At 37.1% G+C, this 24,703-nt stretch overlaps 2 protein-coding genes across 4 annotated transcripts in view; one reads left to right on the top strand and one right to left on the bottom strand.

Moving 5' to 3' along the window:
* Positions 1 to 283: 283 nt before the first annotated feature.
* Positions 284 to 24,703, bottom strand: part of LOC109545399 (synapsin) — a 27,538-nt gene continuing 3,118 nt past the window's right edge. Inside the window, exons 5-11 of the mRNA XM_048666796.1 lie at positions 23,403 to 23,513; positions 23,066 to 23,170; positions 5,478 to 5,570; positions 5,298 to 5,427; positions 5,078 to 5,238; positions 4,760 to 5,015; positions 284 to 1,750 (exon numbers count right to left, since the gene is read on the bottom strand). Coding sequence (XP_048522753.1) covers positions 1,581 to 1,750; positions 4,760 to 5,015; positions 5,078 to 5,238; positions 5,298 to 5,427; positions 5,478 to 5,570; positions 23,066 to 23,170; positions 23,403 to 23,513 — 1,026 coding nt within the window. The 3' untranslated portion in view covers positions 284 to 1,580. The remainder of the gene's footprint in view (positions 1,751 to 4,759; positions 5,016 to 5,077; positions 5,239 to 5,297; positions 5,428 to 5,477; positions 5,571 to 23,065; positions 23,171 to 23,402; positions 23,514 to 24,703) is intronic.
* On the top strand, positions 7,536 to 24,043 carry LOC109545528 (tissue inhibitor of metalloproteinase). Of its 3 annotated transcripts, XM_019916281.2 has the most exons (5): positions 7,536 to 7,711; positions 19,395 to 19,515; positions 21,451 to 21,665; positions 22,314 to 22,502; positions 22,604 to 24,043. In XM_019916281.2, exons 2-5 carry the CDS (start codon positions 19,398 to 19,400, stop codon positions 22,763 to 22,765), a joined length of 684 nt encoding a protein of 227 aa, XP_019771840.1. In that variant the 5' UTR covers positions 7,536 to 7,711; positions 19,395 to 19,397; the 3' UTR covers positions 22,766 to 24,043. The 3 variants fall into 3 exon arrangements, with proteins under 3 accessions (XP_019771840.1, XP_048522549.1, XP_019771842.1); XM_048666592.1 differs by lacking the exon at positions 19,395 to 19,515; XM_019916283.2 differs by lacking the exon at positions 7,536 to 7,711 and having other exon boundaries at positions 19,433 to 19,519.

Consider the following 24,703-nt stretch of genomic DNA (forward strand, 5'->3'; position numbering starts at 1 on the left):
TTTTTCATTTGAATTCTTGCTTTTGCGTACAATTGATCACATTTTCATAATAATTAAAGTTCTTTCTGAAAATTTCGCTAATTTTAACGCGATAGAAGAAAAATATTGAATTTTTTGCTCACACTCAAGCAACCGCTTTTATTCTTTTCATCAGTTTCAAACAGTGGCAGCCTTTTATGATTTCTTCGCTTTCATATGAGCTTTGTTTCATTCGCATATCTGAAGGAAAAACTCTTGACCATTTCCTTCCCTAAATAGTGGGAAATTAATGAAAACTCCCACATTTGTTCTGTTTTTATTCCATCAATATAACACTATACAATATGCTCATAAACGTAACATGGTAATAAGCAGAATAACTACACAACCTTATTGCACTAGACCTCCAAAGAGTTATCGGAAAACATATCAAGATGGACACTAGAGTGGAAAAATAACTCGTTTCTAGCCTATCGGCTTTCTACAGTTGACGCTGGTAAAGTGGGAGGCCCAGTTAGTTAGAAGCTCTCAAAGAGATTGAGGAATAAATGGAATTGCTTTTGTGCTTAATTATTTAGCGTCGCATTATACATTTTTGCTTTGTCCTTTATTATGTACCTGGAAATTCACTACGATATCTCATGTAAAATCTATTACTGAATTATTGTTACGATTAATCAATGGAACACCATAATCTGAAGGAACTGAAGGTTAATAAATGACAACAAATTTAACAAGAAAACAACGCGTAATTCTAAGGAAGAAAACATTTAATCAGTTTAGGCAGTCCATACAGTACCAAGGAACTGAACGGTAGTTTTAATTAATCGCCCTTGTTGTACGTTATGTGTAACTAACAAAAAATTCGTTGCCATTTGCAAATGATAAATCAACTTACGTTCCTATAATATAACGTTTCTATTCTACCACATACAGAGGTGCATCATCTTTAATAATATTGTCTTTTGTATTAAATAACTACGCAAAATTAACCATTGATGAATAGAAAATTTTCCAAATTTCAACAGACACCGATAGCTGCAGCTACATACGTGTTAAAAAATAACAAGGTCCTGCCGCTACAAGTTTGCTTTCCTAGCGGCAGTAACTTAGCCCTAGGCAGTGGATAACATGAGTTGTGTTATATTGCTTAGCAAATATTACATTTATTTAAACATAAATTGGTAACTACACACTTCCATTGCCGCTGATTTTCGGGTAGCTTATCAATCAGCAACATCTGCGTTATTCGCCAGTTACCTTAAAGTTAATATAAAATGATCGATGTATGTGATGCCTTAATTTAAAAGATTGAGTGAGTTGAGTGAAAATTACATTAACGATCATCTAGGCTTGAGATTAGTTGATCGTATTCAGTCCTTCCAGATGTCGGATCTTGAAGCAGAAACATTTCCGCTCGTTCCTTTCCTAGTTTCCAATATGTTGAATTAGTTTGAACCAACAAAAATGCTCCTAGGAACCAATGGGTTCTAAATCCCGCCACAAAAAATTGGTGTGTTTTTTCACTTTGTGAGTTGCGTCGAAATATCATGGGATTAAACAACATGAAATAAAAAACGTTGCTTTTATAACGAAAAAAGTTACATATCGCCGAAGATTCCGGCAAAGGTTTTCCTGAGATTTTTCATTGTGTCTTCAGTATCTTCCGGTACCGAAGCCTGCTGGCTTCCCTGTCTTTGGAAAGGCCTGGGCGGTGGTTCTGGAAGGCGTCCCGTGCTTGGGGCGCTACTAATTGTGCTGGACTGAGACGCTATAAAGAAGAATAAAAAATAAACGTCCTGCAATTTTATAATGCAGCAACAGAATTTTTGAATGAAACAGCAAAGAAAGGTTTTATCTGATGGGATATATTTTAGTGAAAATGCTTTACGCAATTCATTGAGCACACACTCTGAGAGTTTTATTGAGATTTTTCTCTGAGAGTATTTTTGGTGATTTGTGAGGAATTTTTGAAGATGCCGAGTCGTCTATTTCGAGGGCTATTTTTTATACATTCAGTTGATTCAAACTACTTTTTCTAGGTAGTCGATCTTTAGCCGACGATTTCTTCCTCATTATTGACCCAAACATTTATTATAAATTCATATTTGTGAACTTGTGAAGAAAACTGCCACCACTTCCTTATCGATGGTTCACTTTCTAAAACGGCCATTTAGTTCTCTCGGGAATGATGAAAAAATGAGCGTTCTGTAACTCTGTAGCTCAAATGGTTCTTGAGAAACTTCGAAAAAGCAGCGTCATGTTTGAGTCGATTTTGCAACTCAGAAAAAAAACACAGAAATCTAAAACTTCTTGAAATCAAGACTTTTTTGAGAAAACTGCCAACATTTCCTTATCAACGGTTCACTTTCTAAAAAGACCATTTAGTTCTCTCGGGAATGAGCCAAAAATGAAAGTTCTGGCTCATTTTGCTTCCGACAAACGAGCAAAAGCGGGACGGAAAACATGAAATTTTGGCATAATCTTGCACCTAAGTGTCCGATATTCAAATTTCGCTTTCTGGGTCAAAACTACTCTAATTTTCTCGCTCACGTTGTTACGACTGAATCGACTTTTCAATTCGCTATCCAACGATGCCAAAAGGAACTTTGTAGCTCAAATGGTTCTTGAGAAACTTCGAAAAAAGCAGCGTCATGTTTGAGTCGATTTTGCAACTCAGAAAAAAACACACAAATCTTAAACTTCTTGAAGTCAAGACTTTTTTGAGAAAACTGCCAACATTTCCTTATCGATGGTTCACTTTCTAAAAAGACCATTTAGTTCTCTCGGGAATGATGCAAAAATGAGCGTTCTGACTAATTTTGCTCCCGAGAAATGGGCAAAAACGGGACGAAAAACATGAAATTTTGGCATAATCTTGCACCTTAGTGTCTGCTATTCAAATTTCGTTTTCTGGGTCAAAACTACTCGACTTTCCGCACTAGTGTTGTTATAACTGAATTGAATTTTCAATTCTCTATCCAAGGATGCCAAAAGGAACTCTGTAGCTCAAATGGGTCTTGAGAAACTTCGGAAAAAGCAGCGTCATGTTTGAGTCGATTTTGCAACTCAGAAAAAAACACACAAATCTAAAACTTCTTGAAATCAAGACTTTTTTGAGAGAACCGCCAACAGTTCCTTATCGATGGTTCACTTTCTAAAAAGACCATTTAGTTCTCTGGGGAATGAGCCAAAAATGAATGTTCTGGCTCATTTTGCTTCCGACAAACGAGCAAAAGCGGGACGAAAAACATGAAATTTTGGCATAATCTTGCACCTAAGTGTCCGATATTCAAATTTCGCTTTCTGGGTCAAAACTACTCGAATTTTCTCACTCACGTTATTACCACTGAATCGACTTTTCAATTCGCTATCCAACGATACCAAAAGGAACTTTGTAGCTCAAATGGTTCTTGAGAAACTTCGAAAAAAGCAGCGTCATGTTTGAGTCGATTTTGCAACTCAGAAAAAAAAACACACAAATCTAAAACTTCTTGAAGTCAAGACTTTTTTGAGAGAACCGCCAACAGTTCCTTATCGATGGTTCACTTTCTAAAAAGACCATTCAGTTCTCTCGGGAATGATGCAAAAATGAGCGTTCTGGCTAATTTTGCTCCCGAGAAATGGGCAAAAACGGGACGGAAAACATGAAATTTTTGCATAATCTTGCATCTAAGTGTCTGCTATTCAAATTTCGCTTTCTGGGTCAAAACTGCTCGACTTTCCTAATTTTCAATTCCCTATCCAGCGATGCCAAAACGAACTCTGTAGCTCAAATGGTTCTGGAGAAACTTCGAAAAAAGCAGCGTAACGTTTGAGTCGAATTTGCAACTTAGAAAAAAACCACGCAAATCTAAAACTTCTTGAAGTCAATACTTTTTTGAGAAAACTGCCAACATTTCCTTATCGGTGGTTCACTTTCTAAAAAGACCATTTAGTTCTCTCGTGAATGATGCAAAAATGAGCGTTCTGGCTCATTTTGCTCCCGAGAAGTAGGCAAAAACGAGACGATGTTTAAATCGATTTTGCAACTCAGAAAAAAAACACACATTTTCGCGTCGAAAAGAATCGATTGAGCTCAAAAAACAAGCATGTGAAATTCTGATTCGACGATTTCTTCCTTATTATTGACCCAAACACTTTATAAATGCATATTTGTAACCTTCTTAGATCGAAAGGAGTCGATTGACCTCAAAAAACACGCGATGGACGGAGATTTAGTGATTTGTGGCGGATTTTTAAAAATCCTACTCTCCGTTTTGCCACTATTCTTCACAAATCGCCCAACCTTTTCTGGCTGTTAATGTTCCACCCAACTCAAAAGACCACACTTTGCTCTTTGTAACCGAGAATCCTCATTGTATTGGCAATTTTCACAATTTAATCAGGGGAAAATTAAGGCCAAAGCCTGCAGTTGCAAAGCACCTTCAGCTAGAAAAGTTGGGATCAATAGTGAGTGGTTCCGGTGAAAAGTGCTTCCAGCTATAAATCTGTCGAAGTTTAGCCTGCCTGGGAAATTTGTCGCTTAAAAATTAATGGCAGTTTAACGGTTAACGAAAGAACGACAGATGGGTTGGGATACTTTGAGCCTTTATAATGCAGATCACGATTGCCACTTATTTACGTCGAAAACGTTTTCCGTATTGCAATGAAATGAATCTGCAAATGTTAACCATTCCAGTCACGCCAGAACAATCAGGGAATGTACATACTCTGAAACTATACCTACATAACTGACAAAAGGCTTCATTATGAGAATAAATCCCGCAAGGCTCCGTACCTTGACTATCACGTCTTCCAATACTGCTGAGCGACGGATGATCAGAAGTGGACAGTGGTGGAGTATCCGGATGGGTCAGACTGCTGATACTGCTCAGAATTCCTCTAGGGCCAACTGGAGGCGGAACCGGCTCTTCGCCTCCTGGGGGAGTTTTTGGTCTGCAAATGGCCTGCATTCTTGAAGCCACCAGATCAGCGATGTGTCTTCGATCTTCTTCCTGCGAGTCGCCGAGCAGAGTCAACGCACTGTCATTGACCTGCAGAAAATTGTAGCATTGTTTGGTCAGTCAATTTGGGTAAAGAAGCCGGAAGATCCCACCTCTATAATGAATTCCTTGCCATCCTTGGAAACAACCACTTCCAAGGCACATATATCCAGACCTCCAAATAGATCAGCCACTTCGTCTACCCAAGTCCTGTACCTATCGGGCATGGAGATTTGCTCAAGCATGGCACTTCCAGTGTTGGTCTTCCAGCAGCCTGAATTTATTGGGGAAAGTTAACGCTTTAAACTCGCGAAAGGACACAAAATAATCTACCAGAAATGGATTTTCGCATGAAGGCTTTGTAGTTGTTCCCAATCTTCTGCACGTGGATATCGTATTTGGAGTCGACGTACGGCTCAACGGTACAGTAGGTGTTTGCTACCGCCACCACGCTTGCCATGTCCTGCAAAATTGGCTAATTATCTGCAAAATTCTCCGATGAGTTTCACTTACTTGGAAATCGTTAATGTTGTCCACCTTGACTTTTCCTAGGCCGCCATGTGCGTGCCCAATTTTCAGCACAACTGGAAATCGAGGCGCGGTTATCTGAAATAGAGGAATTTGGATTGCAAAGAGGCCCTAATGGGTGTTTAGCACGTTTTCTCGAATTGTATAATTGATTGTGCCACAGGAAAATCCCACATTATGGAGCGAAGCGACCGATGTGAACGTGGCCAATAGATTCCTAATCTTTAGCCAAAAGTTTGATTATTTTTTCGTCATGGTTAAGCTTCCAAATTAGTTCCTGTTTTTATGGAATTTAGTATTTTGACGCTGTTAACCGTTAGGATCTTTTGGAGCATTTCACCAGCAGCATATTCCATAGGAGATGTTTTCTTATGGGGTTATTCAATAGCAGGATGTAGGTCAGTCCTGATGGCGTCTTTGTTGAAATGGTCAGCGCCTGGCAGTCGCTTAGAGCGCTGTTAAACTTTATTGAACATCCTGTTTCCAGACGAGTTTAGCATTTTGTTAATCGGGAAATTTACGGAAGTCGATGCAGTTTCAGATCAATTAAGAGAGAAGTCGATTGCGATGTTTTCCCCCAACCAGGCCAACCTTCTTTAAACGAAGTCTGGCCCTTAAGATTTTAGAGGTGAAATTTTGCCTCCCTTCGAACGCAGGAAGAGAAGCGAATTTTATCAGTTTCTTGACCGCCGTAAAAAAAAATTCTTCCTGTCGATTTGAGTCGATTTTGCAACTTTTGCAACAAAAAAAATACACAAATCTAAAACTTCTTGAAGTCAAGCATTTTTTGAGAGAACCGCCAACAGTTCCTTATCGATGGTTCACTTTCTAAAAAGACCATTTAGTTCTCTCGGGAATGATGCCAAAATGAGCGTTCTGGATAATTTTGCTCCCGAGAAATGGGCAAAAACGGGACGGAAAACATGAATATTTTGGCATAATCTTGCAGCTAAGTGTCTGCTAATCAAATTTCGCTTTCTGGGTCAAAACTACTCGACTTTCCTCACTAGTGTTGTTATGACTGAATCGAATTTCCAATTTTCTATCCAACGATGCCAAAAGGAACTCTGTAGCTCAAATGGGTCTTGAGAAACTTCGGAAAAAGCAGCGTCATGTTTGAGTCGATTTTGCAACTCAGAAAAAAAACACACAAATTTGCGTCGAAAGGAATCGATTGAGCTCAAAAAACAAGTATGTGAAATTCTCATTCGACGATTTCTTCCTTATATTGACCCAAACACTTTATAATGCATATTTGTGACCTTCTTACATCGAAAGGAGTCGATTGACCTCAAAAAACACGCGATGGACGAAGACCAATTAAGAGAGAAGTCGATTGCGATGTTTTCCCCCAACCAGGCCAACCTTCTTTAAACGAAATCTGGCCCTTAAGATTTTAGAGGTGAAATTTTGCCTCCCTTCGAACGGAGGAAGAGAAGCGAATTTTATCAGTTTTTTGGCCGCCGTAAAAAAAAATTCTTCCTGACGTTTTGCCAGCACCAGTGCATCTTCAGGGCCGGTTGCATCAGCAATAAATTCTTTGCCACGATAGCCAAAAAGTGCGAAAAACTCTCCAGTTTCATCAAGGATTTTACCAGAAAGTTGGGCAAAGTGTGGACATCAACCTTGCCCATTTATTCAGATTATTATTGTAGGCACTTTGCAACAATAAGTCCAGGCCTTCTTAGCACAATAAATGATTAATATTGAGTAAACCACTTTGTTTTTTCAGTTTCACGCCGATTAAACCGCTGACTCATTCGAGCTTTTGAAGTGCAAACATTTTGAGCACAGTTTCATAGAAACTGAATAAAAATTGCCGTCCGCTCAATTGGGAGGCAAAAATGAGGCAAGTTTAAGCCTTTTTTGTGTAGTAATTAGTGTTTTGCTATCGATTCATCTTGGAGTGTTGGATGCACAGGAGAAAGCTGGCATTCGAACAATCCATCCAATAGGATCATTAGCTACACGGTGTGCAAAACCCGAATATAAACATTGACTGCATTTTTGGAGAGGTGGCATTATTTATAAACCAACAACCAACGTAAATCTTATATACAGATTGGATTCATTTCAGTTAGTCGTTGTATCGCTGCCGGTAATTTGTCGGTCGCGTCGAGTGAAAAATAACGAACGCGATCGTGTTTTGAACCAAACGAGCGCACTTTTAAAATTTTTGGATTGTTTTCCATAGGATTTCTTAATAGAGAGGAAGCCAAGTAAGTGGTGTGTCTAGTTTGTGATATTTTTGATATTGGGAACATTTCATTGCCTGAACTTCTGCTGTTTTTTTTTGCCAAATATTGCAGATTTTTCTATGAAAATTTGAAAGACTATTGTTCTATCAACTAGAATCAGTTAATCTGGAGCTAGGAAAACAGAATTTTTGAAACTCTTGCAGTTTAAGCAGCGCGCTCTTAAGGCTAGTTGAAGGTTGAAAAGTTTTCTGCAACAAAAAGGAAATTTTCTTATCATCCCAAAGCACGTTTAAATTAATTTTAATGAAGTAAGCGTAAGCTTAAAAAATAATTTCTGCCAAGGCACCTTTCTCTTGAATCTAGGGTTGCATCTGCAACTCTAGACCGAAAAATTTGTATCGGGTTTTTTCCAAAAATTAATTTTTATCCAAACGGCTACTCTACTTCATAACCCTTTGCACGGCTTAATAGAACACACTCTATTCTATTTCTGGTAAAAGTTTTATTGCAATAGGTGGTTTTGGCAATTTTTTACAAATTTTTGAATCTAGGGTTGCAAACCTTAGAACTGAGATGCTAAAACTGGTCTCTAGTTTTCGTTATTTTTTTTATATTTCTTATTATATTTCATTAGTTGAACTTGTCGTTTTCTTGTGAAATATTCCAGATTTTTCTAGAATGATTTAAACGTTTTTCAACCAACTGCAAATTTTGGAAAAGCTTGCAATTTTGCCCTAGTTTAAGCGCGCTTTTTTTTTCGAAAGAATGTTTTACAGGCGAAATTCTCCACGGATCTTGTGGAGATTTTTAATAAACATTTGTATGCCCAAGAAACACTTTTTGCAAACTGGCGGCAATTAATTGCGTTTGAACCTAAATAACCATCAACTATTTGCAATAGATTAGCGCTATTTACGCTGCAGCCACAATGTAATTATGCAGTATCTTTAAAAACATTAAATGTATGGATATTTTACTGTTAAATCTCTCAACTAATTCAAATAAACGATATCGCGATTTTTAAATTAACCACATTATGAACAATTACACTGGCGGTTCTAGTTGCTATTTACGAATTCTCGACCTGTTCGAGTACCATTTTAGGAAATCTTGCATAATACGTCTTGGACCGGCAGGCCCCTTTAGGTAAGGTTTAAATTTACATTTTTCCCAAAGTGTTTAACAAATAAAAACACGTAACTGTCGTTTAATTTGGGTCAGGTGAAAACAGGAAATATTGGATGATTCAGGAGGACATGGACGTAATTTAAGGACATGTGCAGGAAAACGTACAAAAAATATAAATAATTATAAACAAGCGAGTGATATTAAATGTACATTCAGAAGTTTCTAACATCGGAAAGATCCAAACGAGCTTGTTTCTGTAATGTTTCCTTTAATCTCTTTATTCTTAACTTTTTTCGCTTTACAAACGCAGCCTTAAATCGGGTTAGTAACTTTCAAACTTCCATCCAATGGACCAATGTGATCAATGGCCTGTCCGAATTTATTTAGTTTGTTAACTTGACTCACGTTCAGCTTGTGCCATAAAAAATGTTTGTTTCGCTTCTTTTTCATTGGCAATTTATTTCACGTTTTATCCCTGCCAGATGCCATTAAGGAAGGAAATAGTCTCCATGACCCATTCAGCTGGAATAGGTATGGATTTTCTTTCCAGCTTCTCAAGGCTTTAGATTATGGGAAATTGTCGTGTTTATTGCACGAAATATCACAGCATAGAGTGTTAAAGCAGACACAATTTTTAATTTGCAAAATCAACAGCGATTAGCATGGAAATGGAAGAACATCGAGTGTTTCTCCTGGCACTTCCAGAGGCATTTCCTAGTGGCGATTACTCAAAATTCCTATTGTCTGAAGCATTAATTTATGCGGGATTTGCATTTTTATAGCGGCCAAAGACGATAAATCATCCTCCCTCATACATTTTCATTATGGGCGCAAAATTCGGCAGTGGTAAATGGCCGAAAAGCTCGATTTGCCTTAACGAAAACTTGAGTTAAAATATGTACATTCACTTTTTGTACGTTTTTCTGGGCCAGTTTATTTAATTATTTATGAACCGCATTAACCCTTCTGAACTTTCCCACATTAAAAATGCAATGTACACTGACCAAGTTTATATTGAATATTGAAAGCTTTCACTGCCTTGGTCAATATTAACCAGGCATCGTTTCCTAAGGATTAATTATTTATGAATATCCTCAAAACAATAGATTTTACCAATTTTGCCTTTAACTGCGACTGTTTTTAAACTTTGTTCTTTCAAACTGAAATTTCCACCATTTGGGTCTAATGTTTTTAAAGTTTGAAGATTCCAACCGAGGACGCTTAGAGGCTTTCAGAGCATGTTCAAGTGCTACTTGAACAGTCCGGGACTCTGAAAAATCAACTTTTTCCAACAGTATTGAAGATATGAATTTTTAAAACTCCCTAAGTTCCGGAGTGTTTTTGCCAACAAGCAATCCATTCCTTTGGGTCTCGCTTAAAGTGAATCGGGTTTCAGGAGGTTTATGAATTTTTTAAATTCATCGTCTTTATGCCTCCAGATTTGCCTGCCAGATTTCCTCATTTTCAAGCGAGAAATAATTCAACCACATCGATAAGGGAAAAAACGGGAAACCATCATTGATTGATCCCCCTTGCAATCAATCTTCTAAATGGAAATCAGCACTAAAAACTCAATAAAATAGCGCAAAAATCGATAAGACCCACGCCTAATTGAACAGTGAACAAAAAAAGTTCGAACTAAAAGAATTTTGAGTGGTTCTGAAGGATTTTAGCAGCATTTAATTCATTCAGCGGGCGCATTTTTTTCGCACATTATTCATCTGTGCTTTTAAGACACTTCTGACCCTTTCACCGGTTTAAAAATAACGAAAAAAACAAAATGCAAAGTCAAGATGCTTCAGCAGGAAAGTTTTTAGTGTACACAGATACTGATGCCAAAAAATTAATGGAATGGGTTTTGAAGCGTGAAATTTTAACAGCCTTTTGCAGATAAGCGAAGAATTCGCGGATATGGATTGAATAATAAATTACGTTACGAAGTTAATTATAGAAAACCGATTTAGCACTAGGACTGATCGTGTGCGGCTCTTCCGAGAATTGATGCCAGGAATGAGCATTTTGGATTAGTTTTACTACTGTACATTTGATTTTGGTATTTGAATGGGCATATTTGCAATAATTAATTCATAGCCAATTTAACGTCTAGAGTATAAACCGGTTATTTTGGCTAAAAACAAAGTAAAAGCTTCAGCAAAGCAAATCAGAGCTTTAATTAGATTAACAAAGTTTTGAATATTTAGTGGCGATTTCTGTCATCTTAATCTGAATCAAGTCGCTAAATTTACGCTTCCACTTAGGCAGTGTAAACAAAAAGAGTAATCAGGCAAAATATTAGCAAACAAACTGAGCGATGGAATTTCATGTTGATTATTCCGTCTCGGAAAACCCATTTAGATTAGTTGAAATTTGCTGTGGTGACATCATGACTGAATTGTGATGAATGGAATTCCTTAAAAGAGCAACTATTACTTTATGTTACGAGGTTTTGCGGTTTTTATAGTAATGAATTAATCGGTTGCAATCTAGGTCAGATGCGCTTAAATGCAGCACGATCTGGCATAATAATGAAAATGCCCAGGTTGCCTTGAACCGTTTTGCGCCTAGTTTTGTCCGAAACAACATTAAAACGATCTAGTTTATGAAAAAATACGGTTTTATTGGATCATAAAGCACAATTGGTATTAAGCAGCTTCAATCAGTGGAGCATAAACTTGAAGAAAAATTACTTTTAAAATGATAACTAAAGTAAATTTTAAATGGGTTTAACATCTTTAAGAACGCATTAAATGAAAGTTTAAAAATAGCCCATGCAATGTCGGTGGTTATTTACAAAATACACCAAATTTACGAGCGGCAGGTGTCCGGGAATCTCTCTAATTTTTTAGGTAAATCCCTTGCTCAGATTATTTGGACAATGAATTTTTTTCGGACAGGTCTGGAAAAGCCCACTAAAACAACCGTAAAAATACCTTTCGATTTTTGAACTTTAAACAGGAATGTTTCTTTGAACGATTTCAACTTGACATCGAAAAATGCTGGGTATTCAGGTTCTCAATAATCGACTAGAGGATATTCGGTAATGACTTCAGTCTGATATATTTTTAGCCGGCCAGTTTTCATGACGACCTTCCATTCAAGGACCAAATTATTTAACATCATTTGCTCGATTAATCCGGCTGTAAACGGCAATCGCATAAGACGCAAATTTTTTCGAGTCATCGAAATGTCTTCAAACCGCGTTACTGAAAAACGCTGTCTTTTTTGGATTTTCCGGTCGGCTTCTTCCTTGAGAGTGTAACGAAAATCTAATTAAGTAATCGAATTTTATGGAACAGTACACGGCAATTGCAAAAAGCGCTTTAGAAGCACTGAGAAAATTAGTTTATGACCCGGAGAGACGCTATTTATTCAAGTTAATCAACCGCCAGTTTTGGGGTTTTTAATTCAAAAAATTTATTATTTATAAATTCTTTGCCAACCTCGTTTCACAGTAAAAACGGGGGAATTTCAATTAATTTGATAGCTTTGGGACTTCAGCTGAAGGCTCATTCATACTCATGCAATTTCTCAGCTGGAGCGCAGTTGCGATTTAAAAAAAGCATCCGTTTTTAAACCGATGTTCACTAAGCTCGCAAAATCAAAAATTACCGACGATTTTTATGAAACTCGCCACAGAGTTAGGGCCAAGTATCGTCCAAAAATGGTGGAAATTGCAGATTGGAATATGCTTCATTTGGGAAACTGCGGTTTTTTAAAAGCGAGAGCGCAGTTTGGCAAAAACTCGCCCGATTTTGGAACATCCAAGCTGGTAAAACTCAGGATTCTGGACGATTTTCATGAAACCCGCCCTACCGATGCAGCAGAGTGTCGCCGACAGATTGTGGAAGTTTGAAGTTGCTACTTGTGCAAGTTTGGAAGTTGCAAATTTTTAAACAAGAGAGCGCCGTTGGGTCACGATTGTCAGAAGGAAAAATCAGGATTGAACGCAATTTTTATGAAACTTTCGGGCAGCATAGAGCCCAGTCTGGTCTAAAGACTATAAAAAACCCAGGAATATTGAAAATCTGCAAAATCGGGTCGAAATTTCAAATTGCTCCTTGGGTTAGTTTTAAACGTGCAAATTGTTAAACGACTGATTGCAGTTAAGTAAAAGCATCCATTTTTAGACCGATATTTACGAAGCGGGCAAAAGCAAATCATTCGGGCGATTTTTGTGGAACCTTTAGGTCTGAATACTCGTTACCGATTGCAGATATTTTAATTTGCTACTTGCTTTAGTTTGGAAGCTGATATTTTTTAAAGAAGGGAGCGCACCTGAGCAACCATTTCCATTAGGAGACCGGCATCTACTAAGCCGGCAAAATTCAGAAGATTTCACGATTAGCCAGAAACTTTCAGAAACTTTAGAGGCAAAAAGAGGCTCTAAAGACTCTACAACTTGGATCTTGTTACCTGCGTTAGATTAGAAGCTGTGCTCTTTTAAGGGACGGAGCGTTGTTGACCAAAAACTGATGAGACCAATATGTACTAAGCTGGGGAAAATTATGATTCAGTATTACTTTCATGAAACTTTTGGTGGCGTTAGAACCATTTGTCTCCTACAAATTCTGAAAGTTTCAAAGTGCTCCTTGAGTTTGTTTGGGAGCCGCAAATGTTTAAACGAGAGACTGCAGTTTATCAAAGAGAGAAATCAGCTCCAGAAAAAATACAAAACGGGTTCATCGAGCGCTGAAAATCTTCGGTTAAAAGGGGAATATAACTGATGATGTGGATTGCAAGATTCTAAAGAAATTTGGCACATGGCTGGCTTCTGGTCATTTTATCCGAGCAATAAAAGAACACAAAATATGCACTTTGACTGGGTGGACCGGTCTAAGTGATTTTACATGCGTTCAGGTGATTCAGGGTCCGAAAATAGGAGCGGTTTCATACTGTGTAGGTACAGAATGCAGTCACCCACTTCCGTTTAGAGTTGTTCCCTTTTTAACGTTTATTGTTCAAAGAAATCGGATAATTGAGTCCGAAAATTCGCATTTGCCTTTGAAACGCTAGGGGGGACGATGGGTGGGTGGGCCGTAATGACTAATGCCTTAATAAGATCACTGGAACGCTTTTAGATTCGTTATGATGTGAATATGATTAACTGAACAATGGGAACTTAAAAAATGTTCCAATTGTTAGCATTGTTTTTGCAACAATCATTCGGAGAAGTGATCATCAAAAATTTGGATGATTGGCCGCCCGCTTTAAAAAATTTGCAACTTTCTGTTGACATTGACTAGAAAGTTGACATTTTCCCTAGAACACCTTTGGAGCTAAACGCTCAGAAAATTTCAGGAAAATGACGCCAAAATCTGGTCTTTTTCAGCCGTCTATGCTTGCCAAAAACGGAATGTTTTTACATATTTTTACTCCCGCTGCAAAAATATTATGATTTCTAATCGCGAGCAATTAGCCACTTAAAATTGCCAGCATCTATGGAATACCACCGGGTCTCCCGGAAATTACATTTTTATTCTAATCGTAGTTATTACTGATTTTTCGAGCCGGGAAGAGTGAAGGTTTTTAGACAATTTTCCGCACCTCTGTAAAAATGCACAACTTCCAAAGCGATGTAGGTAGCCACTTGTAAATTTGACCATCGCCAGCAAACAGTTGGGCCTAAGAATGGAGAAAGTTTGATGCAAATTGGAGAAAACAGGGAATTTTCCCAAGGCATTCAAAACTAACTTCATGAATGAACATTCACGCGCCCTCGTTCCAAATTTTCCAACTTCTAAGCTAATGTAGGCAATTTCTTCAAAGTTTCACCACCTATTGAAAGCAGATGGACCTCACAGGGGGGAAAATTTTATTAATATCAATATAAATGTTGATTTTTGCTAGCCATGCCAATATTAGCCTCAAAGTGAATCTTTAAACGATTGCCTGCCCTCATTTAAAGGCTCACAACTTTTACTAAGGGCCACTTAGCCGTTTCAGGAATTCAACATCTATAGCAAATAGCTGGATGCCAACGTGGTCAAAATTTGATTAAAGTCCCATCAAGTACTGACTTGCCAGCGCAGACAATGCGGAGCGAAAAATGCAACTTGACTAACAATCGCCTGCTCTCCTTTAAAAATGTGCAGCTTCCAATCAAGAGCAGGTAGGCCCTTTGCTTTTTCACCACTTGTAGGACAAAGGCAGTTCTGATAGTCGCTAAAATTTCAACAAGCTCGGGATAAATACTGATTTTTGCCAGCCATGTAAAAGTGAATGTTTCCAAATTTTAAAAAAATCTTGTTGAAATTGCCAATCCTTCAAATCCCATTCTGCACTTTCATTATGCACAATTGCAGCAAACACCCAAAAAAAATCAGCCTTCATTTGCACGTGATCGCATTTGAATGAACATTGTTGCAATGCAAATGAATTCCCAAAAATGTTGCAGCTTTGAATGTAAAAACCCATGAGAACCTGTTGAGATTTTCGTATGTAATTGAGGTGTTGACATGCTTGGCGCTGTTCCAAAAACCGGATTTCACCGCCGAATATCGACAGAATTCCCCCAGATTGAACACCCAATCAAATCCGTATGGAATATGACATAATATTCAATTGAAATGATAATTATGTGAAATATTCCAGCGATAAGGGAGAGCATGCCAACATTGTATGTCCACGTCTAAACTTACAAATGAATGAAACATTGCGATATTTAATCACGATTCTGTGTGCTGACTTTGTTATTAATGCTTGTTCATTAAGTCTGATATTGAGCTTATAAGTATTCAATATTTTGCATTAATTTGTTTACCAATCGCTTTTTGCTCATGCTGGAGTCTATTTAAATACCATGATCTGCACTCTGCACATATACGCGATTGATGATTTAATGGACTTATTAAATACATTTTCAAAAAAACTGAACTGATCCAGACTTGGATGGCTAAAGTTGGGGATTTAACGTGAAAACCTGCATAATTTTCGAGTTTGCATCGAAAAAAAATTGATGAGCACTAGACGGATTTTTGAATGGGAAACCAAGGCGCCAATGATATGAATGTGTTGTTGGCGTTGCTCCAAACCAAAACAACATTATTCTCAAAATACTTGATACGATTATGCATTTTTTCAATCCCGATTTAATTCTGCCAGTGGATTGCAAGCAAAACCAAATTTAAATTTGTCGCCGAGATAATACGATTGCAGTGCACTTTTTAAGGAAAACCATTCATTTTCCCTACATTGTGCGGAAAATTTATTGTTCCGCGCCACGCTACAGCTGGTTAGCTATTTCAATAAGCTCTTTCTATGGAACTTTCTTTTGGATTTTTGCAGTCCAGGATATAATTAGAAAATTCATTTTTCCTCGATAGTTGTATATATAATATTTTATTTTCTAGCATTAACAATGAATGAGGTCCGATTAGCCTCAGGCTGGGCTCGGTTTTCTCCGATTTTCTTAATGTTTCTGCTCCAGATCTGCCATTCAACGGGAACCCAGCATCTTTTTTTGCCAATCCGTAGCCTGTTTAGACCTACAGGCGCATTTGTTGCTTCTCTTAATGCTTTTCCTGGTTATGTTTTTCAGTGTGCAAAATCAATTTAAGCAGTATTTTTTTCGAAAAACTTTACAATAGGGAGCACACTGATCACGGAGCGTATTTATGTATTTTTCCAATTTGAATTTCGATTCAAAATAGCGTCTTCAAGTTGTCAATTGAAGCAGCCAGTGAGTAAAAGCCAAATGAAAATAAATCAATGACGAAATCATGCTTTCAGTAAACACAGACTTCATTCAAATAAATCAATTGCGAGAATATCAAAACAACGCCGATGTTATTTTTAATTCTAAAAGAGCCGAATTCTTAGCTGCGATAGCCTCTAACAAGCTGGGAAGTAGAGAGAGTCTATATTTGTCCCTGGAAAAGAAACATGCTTAATTCCGTGTCCACATAAATCTCCACTAGAAGATTTATGAGGGCTTTTCCATCAGCGACTACTTTAAGTGTCATTATTTTCAAAACTATTGATATTCCTAGTGAAGAAATCACTAGTCCTGGTAAACTTTCATTTAGCCCAACTGTTTTCCCGTATAGATAAGCAGATATAGAGAAAATTCAGTAGTTGTCAGCACTCCTATTAGCGTCATTTAATCGAGTATTGTCGCATGCTTCCATGAGCAATAAAACATGGCAATAAAACGCCAACTATAAAGATTAACGACAGATTCAATAATGGAACGTTATTTTCAAATGGGTGTCTTTTTAGCCCAACCCTGATCAAGGATTTTTGCAACTAGTTTTAAATTGGTGGGTGACACCTACAAAGCCCATTACCATATCCAAACAAAACGTCTATCTAGCGTGCATTTGTCTACCTACTCGCAAAATTTCAGGTAGAATAACCATGATTTGTTCAAAGTGAGTATGTCGCATTTTGCGCTCTTAATTGTATACAAAGAGTTCGGAAATTATGGACAAAAATCGTCTGGTTTGCAGCATTTGGGGTCAGAAGACTGGGAAACCTTGGGGTTTCCAAGGCAAGGCTCTTTGAGCGGATCAGAAGCTGCTGAAGCTATGTGTTAAATTCCGTTCAGAATAACCCGAAGCTCATGAGGTTAATTGCTGCACAAGAAAACGCTTAAGTTCAGTGAACGAAGTTTTGAAGGAGTTTCTGTTGCCGCATCAGCTTCCAAAGATCCATCCTTGAAGTGCATAATCAGGGGAAGAGTTTGGTAAAAATTCTGCTCTTCACAATTGAATAAAAACCTTCCAGGGATTGATTTCCCTGGAAGAAACTCCCCAATACGCTCATTTATAGTGTTTGTGCCTACAATAAGGAAAATTCGTCAGTTGAAGATCGTCAATGCCCCCAAAACTGCCTAAAATGAGTCGAAAAAGTCGATTCGGGCCTTTTCTGGTTTGAAGCTTGCAATGTGTTTTTTCATGAGTTCGATGGATTCCTCGGTTCCTTCCAATGAAAATGCTGTAAAATTTAAATCATTTTGCAAAGAATCGACCCCCACAACATTTATGAAATTTTCGGTAAACATTTAACAGTTTTCTTGCGTTTTTCAGTACAATAGATTTCTTTCCTCGAAAAAAGTCCCCAATTTGCACATTTAAGGGCTTTAATGACTGGAAAAACTCAGCTCTAACCGAAAATGTGTGCATAAACCGAGCGATTTGTGGAAACTTCCATCTTGAAGCCGCTTCTCTTGGGAGCCAGTAGCTTCCAAAATGTACTTTCTTAAAGGCTCATTTTCAAGCAAAACGTGTGTGTAACTTATCTTAGTTTTACACCCTTTATCTTTCAGATATTTTTTTTTTCTGATTTTTCAGATCTTTCAAGAGTTTCATACTTCATACTCTGAGTTAAGTTTTTACGCAAAATTGTGTTTGAAAGCCGCTTACCTACAGAGCGTAACAGTTTTCATAAGTGTATTAGAGTGTATTACTCTTTTTTGTGTTATCAACCAATTTTATTGCTGAAAATGTGCTATTTTTGCAAAAATGCACATTAAAGAAGGCTGCAGGCGGAAAGAAAATATAAAATCCACTTTTTTACTACGATTTTTTTAAGGAATCATTTGCCATTTCCTTTAAAATATTCTTTATTATTATGGTGAATCTTTAAACGAAATATTTCCAGAAGAAGATAGGGCAATGTTGGTTTGTAGATTGGACTCCTAGATCACCGGATTTAAAGCTGATGAAACCTTTCCTTTGAGGGCTTTTGACTTAAGTATATTTAACTTTCATGAACACTGTAGAACAACGAACCGACCGAATTATTAACAGAAGAATTAGTCTGTTCATAGAGGACTGTTGTCCAAGCGTTTAATTATTTTTCAGATTTTTTTTTTCAAGACACCGTAAAATACTTTTTGTGTTTTATACTGAATATCATTGTTCAGTTTTTAGAGATGGAACCGAGTGTTTTTATCGCTTTTATTACGGATTACGATGCAAATGTTCCAAAACAATCGACCAATAAACAAATGGTATAAAAAAGCCCTTTTGCGTTACAATTTAATGTCCTGCAACTCAGTTATTTTCGAGATTTTGGAAATCTGCAAGCATAAATGTAAAATCATCCTGTAATGCAAAAGAGCCTACTTTTGCTCGGTACGAAAACCTTTGCAACAAATAATCCTAAATGCGGCAACTGGGGGACTTTCGCACTGGAATCAGCGGGCATAAGGGAGCTTTCGCGCTTGAATAGACGGGCGTAAAGGAGCTTTCGCACTTATTTATGTTCTAATTATCAGGATGTAGGGATTGTTTTTTCGTGATTAATTCTTCGCATTTGCATTTCAGCGCATTTTTAACTGAGCTAAACTAAGGACCAAATTAACAAACCTGTATTATTCCGCAGGAAAGTTCCAACAAGGTTCCAAGTTGCGTATTAATGCAAGTCAATCCCTATTCCAAACACGGGCAAACTGCAGCTGGTGCTTTAGGAAAGCTGGGGCGAAAAGTTCGTAGTTTTAGCGATTTTCCAACTTCTTAGTGAACTTTGTTATTGAAGTTTTAACTTGGCTTTGTCACTTGCATTCCGGGCATTTCCCGTTTTACTTTGCGCGAGCTTTCCTATGAATTGTGAAGAATTTTTTTGGATGTTTCAGATAATGAGGGCCAATGTTTGGACGCTGTCTTTGGCCGTGTTTTTGAGCTCTCTTAGCTACTGCCATGCGTGCAGTTGCATGATTTCGCATCCGCAGGATCATTACTGTAGATCGGACTTTGGTAAGTAAGTACCCAGTTACTGGAACTGATATCATATTGAATTCCCTCCAGAAAAACTGACCGTTGATAAAGAATTTAAGAAAATCCCTCATAAACAAGCCAACATTCCACTGCGCTAAAACAATAAAATTTCAACTAGTAATTTAATATTAATCTCTCTGACCGAAACACATTTTTCTGGTTGTTCGGGATATTCAAATTACCGCAAATATGCGGAACGCAAACAAGTTTGAGCAAACAGTTGCGGCATTGAAACGCAGATTTCCGCTCTGATCAAGCTTTACAACTAACTAGAAACACTTTTTGCGCAATTTAGCTCAAGTTTTCCAGTATCAGCAATCGCTATTGCGATCTCCTAGTAAAGCCCTAAAAGTGCAGGTAAAACCTCGAAAAGCTGCACAAAATCGAACGCTCTCAAGCGAGCTTTCCACCTGCTCTTCTAGCAGACTAAAAAGGTCTCAGAAATGTCTGCATTCTCTGGAGTTGGAAAATGAATTGTCGGTTATACTAGAGAAAATCTTTAAACATCCTTTCTGGCCGCATTTATATATACGAAACTAGAACATTACACTTTACGAGCATCTGTTTGCTGAAAACATTTTGTGTAGGTACACATTAAAATTCGGTATTATGAGCAAGAACGAAAACAACGTTTTGCGTCAGAAATTGTTCAGCTTAATATTAAATTACCGAATCTAAATATTAATGCTTTTAATTAGCGGATGTGTGCATTGCCTGTTGCATTACTTAACTGTGATTAATTTGGGGAACAGTTTTATTTTAATCGCAAGTATATTTGCGAATCCTTTAGATGTTTTTCAATGTATTTTTGGCCATACATTTTTTTAGATAAGCTAAGACGCATTTGGAAACAATGTAACAGAACAATCACGGTTTTATTATTTTTTCGATCTGAAATTTTCCCGTATTCTGTTCGAAGGAACCTTGCACAATGTGAGTCGCTTACAGAAGTTTCTCTTCGATTTTTACCGCTCGCGTTATTTTATTCGAATTGAGCCTAGAAATAAAACTCTTGGTAATTACATTGCGAAGATATCGACTTAAATATATGTTTACCAAAGGTAATTTCCTTTAATGTTCCTAGGCGCTCAAGGCGCTATAATGATACGAACAAACATCGATAGAGTGTCATTATTCATTATTTTTCTCAGGCTTATTATAGAAGATTAATGACGGGGATTTCATAAATTATACCGATTTGGAGGCATGATACGGGCCATTTTGCATATTCGTGATTCAGTCAATCAGTTTAAGCACTAGAAACACAACTATTTAATTGAGCAGTAAAATGAACGAAAACGTGCCTGAATTTATCAAATATTGGAAAAACACTGGGTTTCTTGGGCTAAAGTTTCAGCTACATTTTAACACCCAGCATTGCGTGAGCCCAAGGAAAACAGAGTTTGTTCCCGCGAACTGTTGATCGAAAACACCACCATTTTCGTAAATTTCCACTGCGGCAAAAATGCAAAATTAATAACAAAAGTCGCAAAGAAATTGCAAAACCATAAACCATTTCAACCTGAATACAAGCGATTGAATAATAGTGCGCGATTAGCATGTATTTATTACCGGTGACTTCGAAAATAATATTATTAGCCATTTGCTATTGTTTAGTCCTTTCGGTAATTGACAACATAAAGCTTCTGGAATAACATATTTATGTTCGTGGCACTGATTTACTTATAGACGCTAACGATCCTGTCGATTCCGATTTTTACTATGAAATGTTTACCTTAAAATGCAGCCTTTCTAATAGAAAACATCCGACGTTTGTTGAAAAGTTCAGATATTCAACATGATTATTTGAAAAATAGAACCTTGGCATGTTTTTAGGCAGTTTTAGTAAATTAAAAATAATTATACAGTCATCCTCTGATGCTTTACTAAACTTTAAAGTCCATATTTTTTCAGTGATCCTTGCCAGAGTGAAAAAGGAACAAATTACTGTATCGACTGGCTCCATAGTGTACAAAGTCCGCGTGAGGAAGGAGTTCAAGATATCGGAAAAAGGATTAGTGGCTTTAAAGTCCGGGAAAATCCATACCAGCATCTACGGGTCCATGTGTGGAGTGCAGCTTACTATTGGGAAATTGTACGTTCTTTCTGGAACTATTAACAGTTTAAGGGTAAGAAACCTTCCTGCATTCGAGAAATTATTGCATCTTGATCTTTTTCTCATATGGATAATAACTTTGTTGGCACTCAAACCGCAAATAAAGCCATAATTTAAATTGGAATTTAGTCAACACCTTTCACAGCCATGTTCACAGCTTCAAAATGGATTTTCGCATAAAAGCGACATCGAGCATTCGAATCGTTGCCAATAAAAATTGGTTCCATCCTGAGCAGCCAGAAAGGCATCAAATTCGTAAAAGGGATTTACGGGTAACGAACGATCGGGTATTGAGAAAAGTGGGAACATTTGCTGATTTATTAGGGAAGATAAGAGAATTCACAAGTTCTCTAAACGGATCTTTGTTCCATTTAATTTCAAACAGAATCGATGTCTTTTTCGATTGCTAATTGAAAAAGAGCCTTAATTAGAAACTATCCTACTCTGCTCCAAATAGTTGTTTTAATGCTGGAGCTTTAGAGCCTTGCGAGACACAAAGTTGACTTTAGGTCTAAAAAAGTTTCAGAAAATATTTTCGTAAAAATGGCTCAATTGATAAAATGAATCAACTTCAAATCGGTTCGTCAATCAATCTTCAAAAACTGTTTAAAAACAAATTTTCTTCGACGAATTATATAAAAAAAACTGACTAATTTTTAAGGCTTACGTGAATGCGTGCAACATGATAGAAGAATGGAAGCACCTGACGAAAAGGCAAAGGAAAGGCTTGAAATTAATGTACAAGCATGGCTGCAGCTGCAAGGTGAAAAATTGCCTCTATCACAGATGCAACAACAGTTTCAAGCAACGGGACAGCTGCGTTTGGAACAGCACATGTGAAACATTGGATGTAAGTTTCGGCGAATAAAAAATAGTTTCCATTCAAAGAGTTCATGCCTCTAGTAGAATTGCACTTCAAGCCTCATTGTGACTTATTGCCATTTGTTTAAGGGTATTTGTCTACGTCAAGCAAACGGATCGTGTATGTGGAACAAAAACAAAATGCTAACAGCCTGCAGAGTGAGAAACGGATTGGTGCATGGAAATTCTTCAGTAGCAGCCGGAAATCCACATTATCATCCATCACCACCTCGATTGCCCCTCGAACCTTGAACGATTTTCCCCGGCGTATTTTGCCAAAATAGTTGCCCTCCTAATTGCATTTGTATTAATGTATTAAATGCAGTTAAGTGTTGATGTATAAATTTTAAAAATGATTTGTGAAAATGCACAAAACCCCGATATTTATTTAAGCTACATTGTTCTATTTTTAGGTAAATCCCTGCGGTCTAAGGATTCGCGATTAACACGTCCATTCAAGCTGTTGTATGAAGAACCCCATTTATATGGGGTTTTGTAATGCAATTAAATTAATTTATTGGTTCATTTGTTTTGCGTTTTGTCTGCACTTACCATTTCTGTGTGGTCGGGGTAAAACGTTTGTTCGATCAGCGGAAAACTGTCCTTTCCTAATCGTCTTTGCAGTTGCACTAAATGTCCGAAAACCCACGGTTTATCCTGCGGAGGAAAAACTGTTTTTAATTTGTTGTGCATGAGTTTTTCGGAGGTTCGTTATCAGGAATTTTCATCCATTTTATTTTATAATATTTCAATTGTTTGCACTAGTTAGCCCATGATAATCAGCAAATGAAACACCGTGGAAACTGGCAATTAGTGATCGAATTTTACATAAAACGCACTATTTTCTCTGAAATGGTGTTGGATTTATTTTAATTGAATTCTCACTTGCCTGAAAGTTGTAAATCGCATTCAGATTATTGATGCTGGGAACTCCGCCAAACTTCATGGCCAGCAGCAGTTTTTTGTGATCTTCACCGGCGTCTTTGAGATTTTGCCTGACCTAATGAGGAGTTGGGAAAAAAGTGTTTAAAACCCTTTCTATATCCACAAGTACATAAAAACTTTGGCAATTTTTCCATCACTCTAAAGCTGGGTGATTTACTTGAACGAACTTTAGTAAAATTGATTAAAACTTTGCATGTTGACGACATGCTATGGAAATTTCCTTACCCGAAACTATTTTTATGAAAATCCAGGCAAAAATATTGTTTACTGCGATCAATTTTACAGGATTTTTTAATTTAATACACATGTTTTTGTATAAAGCTGCCACATAAATGTGGCCAATATTTGTTGCTTTCGTTTTAAGTCGRACCATTTGAATCTTGTTGAATTTGAATTTATCGTTACTAACAGTATTGTTGATTTGTAGCTCTTAGTTAATTTATGTGTTACCTAAAGATTGTACCTATTAAGAGTTGTTGTACAAAGCTTCCTAATGATATATTGTTTAGTTTCTTTATATGTTGATTTATTGTAAAGTTCTCAGAAACCTTTGTCTTATTAATAAAAACTCTTATTTCTCAAGCATGTTTTGCTGTTTTCTTGTATTTGGTCTTGTCGCTATAACAAATATGATTATAAAACTGCGACAAAAATGTTCTATTGCTATGCAAAATTTTTCCGTTTATAAATGGGCTTAAAGATTTCCACTTGAATCCCCTTCTATTCGTTTGGCTTTTTCGGGTGCAAAACTATACAAAAAAAAATTTGCCAGTCGAAAATTTCTCACTAAGTTTAGAGTAATTCCGGGAGAGATGAACCACCTTTTTTGATCGACCTGTATTCACAAAAAATAGCTTTATTGACGTAAAAAAATTTTGTCACAAACATTTTAACTAACTGCAATCAGAACTGTAACTAAAGACTAAAAACTCGGATACATTTGCTGACAAAAAAATAAAATAAAAAACAGTTATGTGGTCCAACTAACCCGAAATCTGCGGGATAGTTGAACCACCAATTTGGGACAGTTGGACGACACAGGGAGAGATGAACCGTAACAAAAGATAAAGAACAAAATTAAACTTGATTAATTTTTTTAAATTTTTTAATTAATAAGCTTTTTTGCGGCATTTATTCCACATATTTTCAAAGTTTGTACACGACTCATGAAACACCTTCAGCAACTCTTATGCTAAGATCTGAATGAGTCGTATTCTGCCATTTTTGTGATTGCGTTAAAACGAT

The sequence above is a fragment of the Dendroctonus ponderosae genome, unplaced genomic scaffold (assembly GCF_020466585.1).
Source record: "Dendroctonus ponderosae isolate FM_Combo_2020 unplaced genomic scaffold, Dpon_F_20191213v2 Dpon_F_20191213_5, whole genome shotgun sequence".
Taxonomy (NCBI): domain Eukaryota; kingdom Metazoa; phylum Arthropoda; class Insecta; order Coleoptera; family Curculionidae; genus Dendroctonus; species Dendroctonus ponderosae.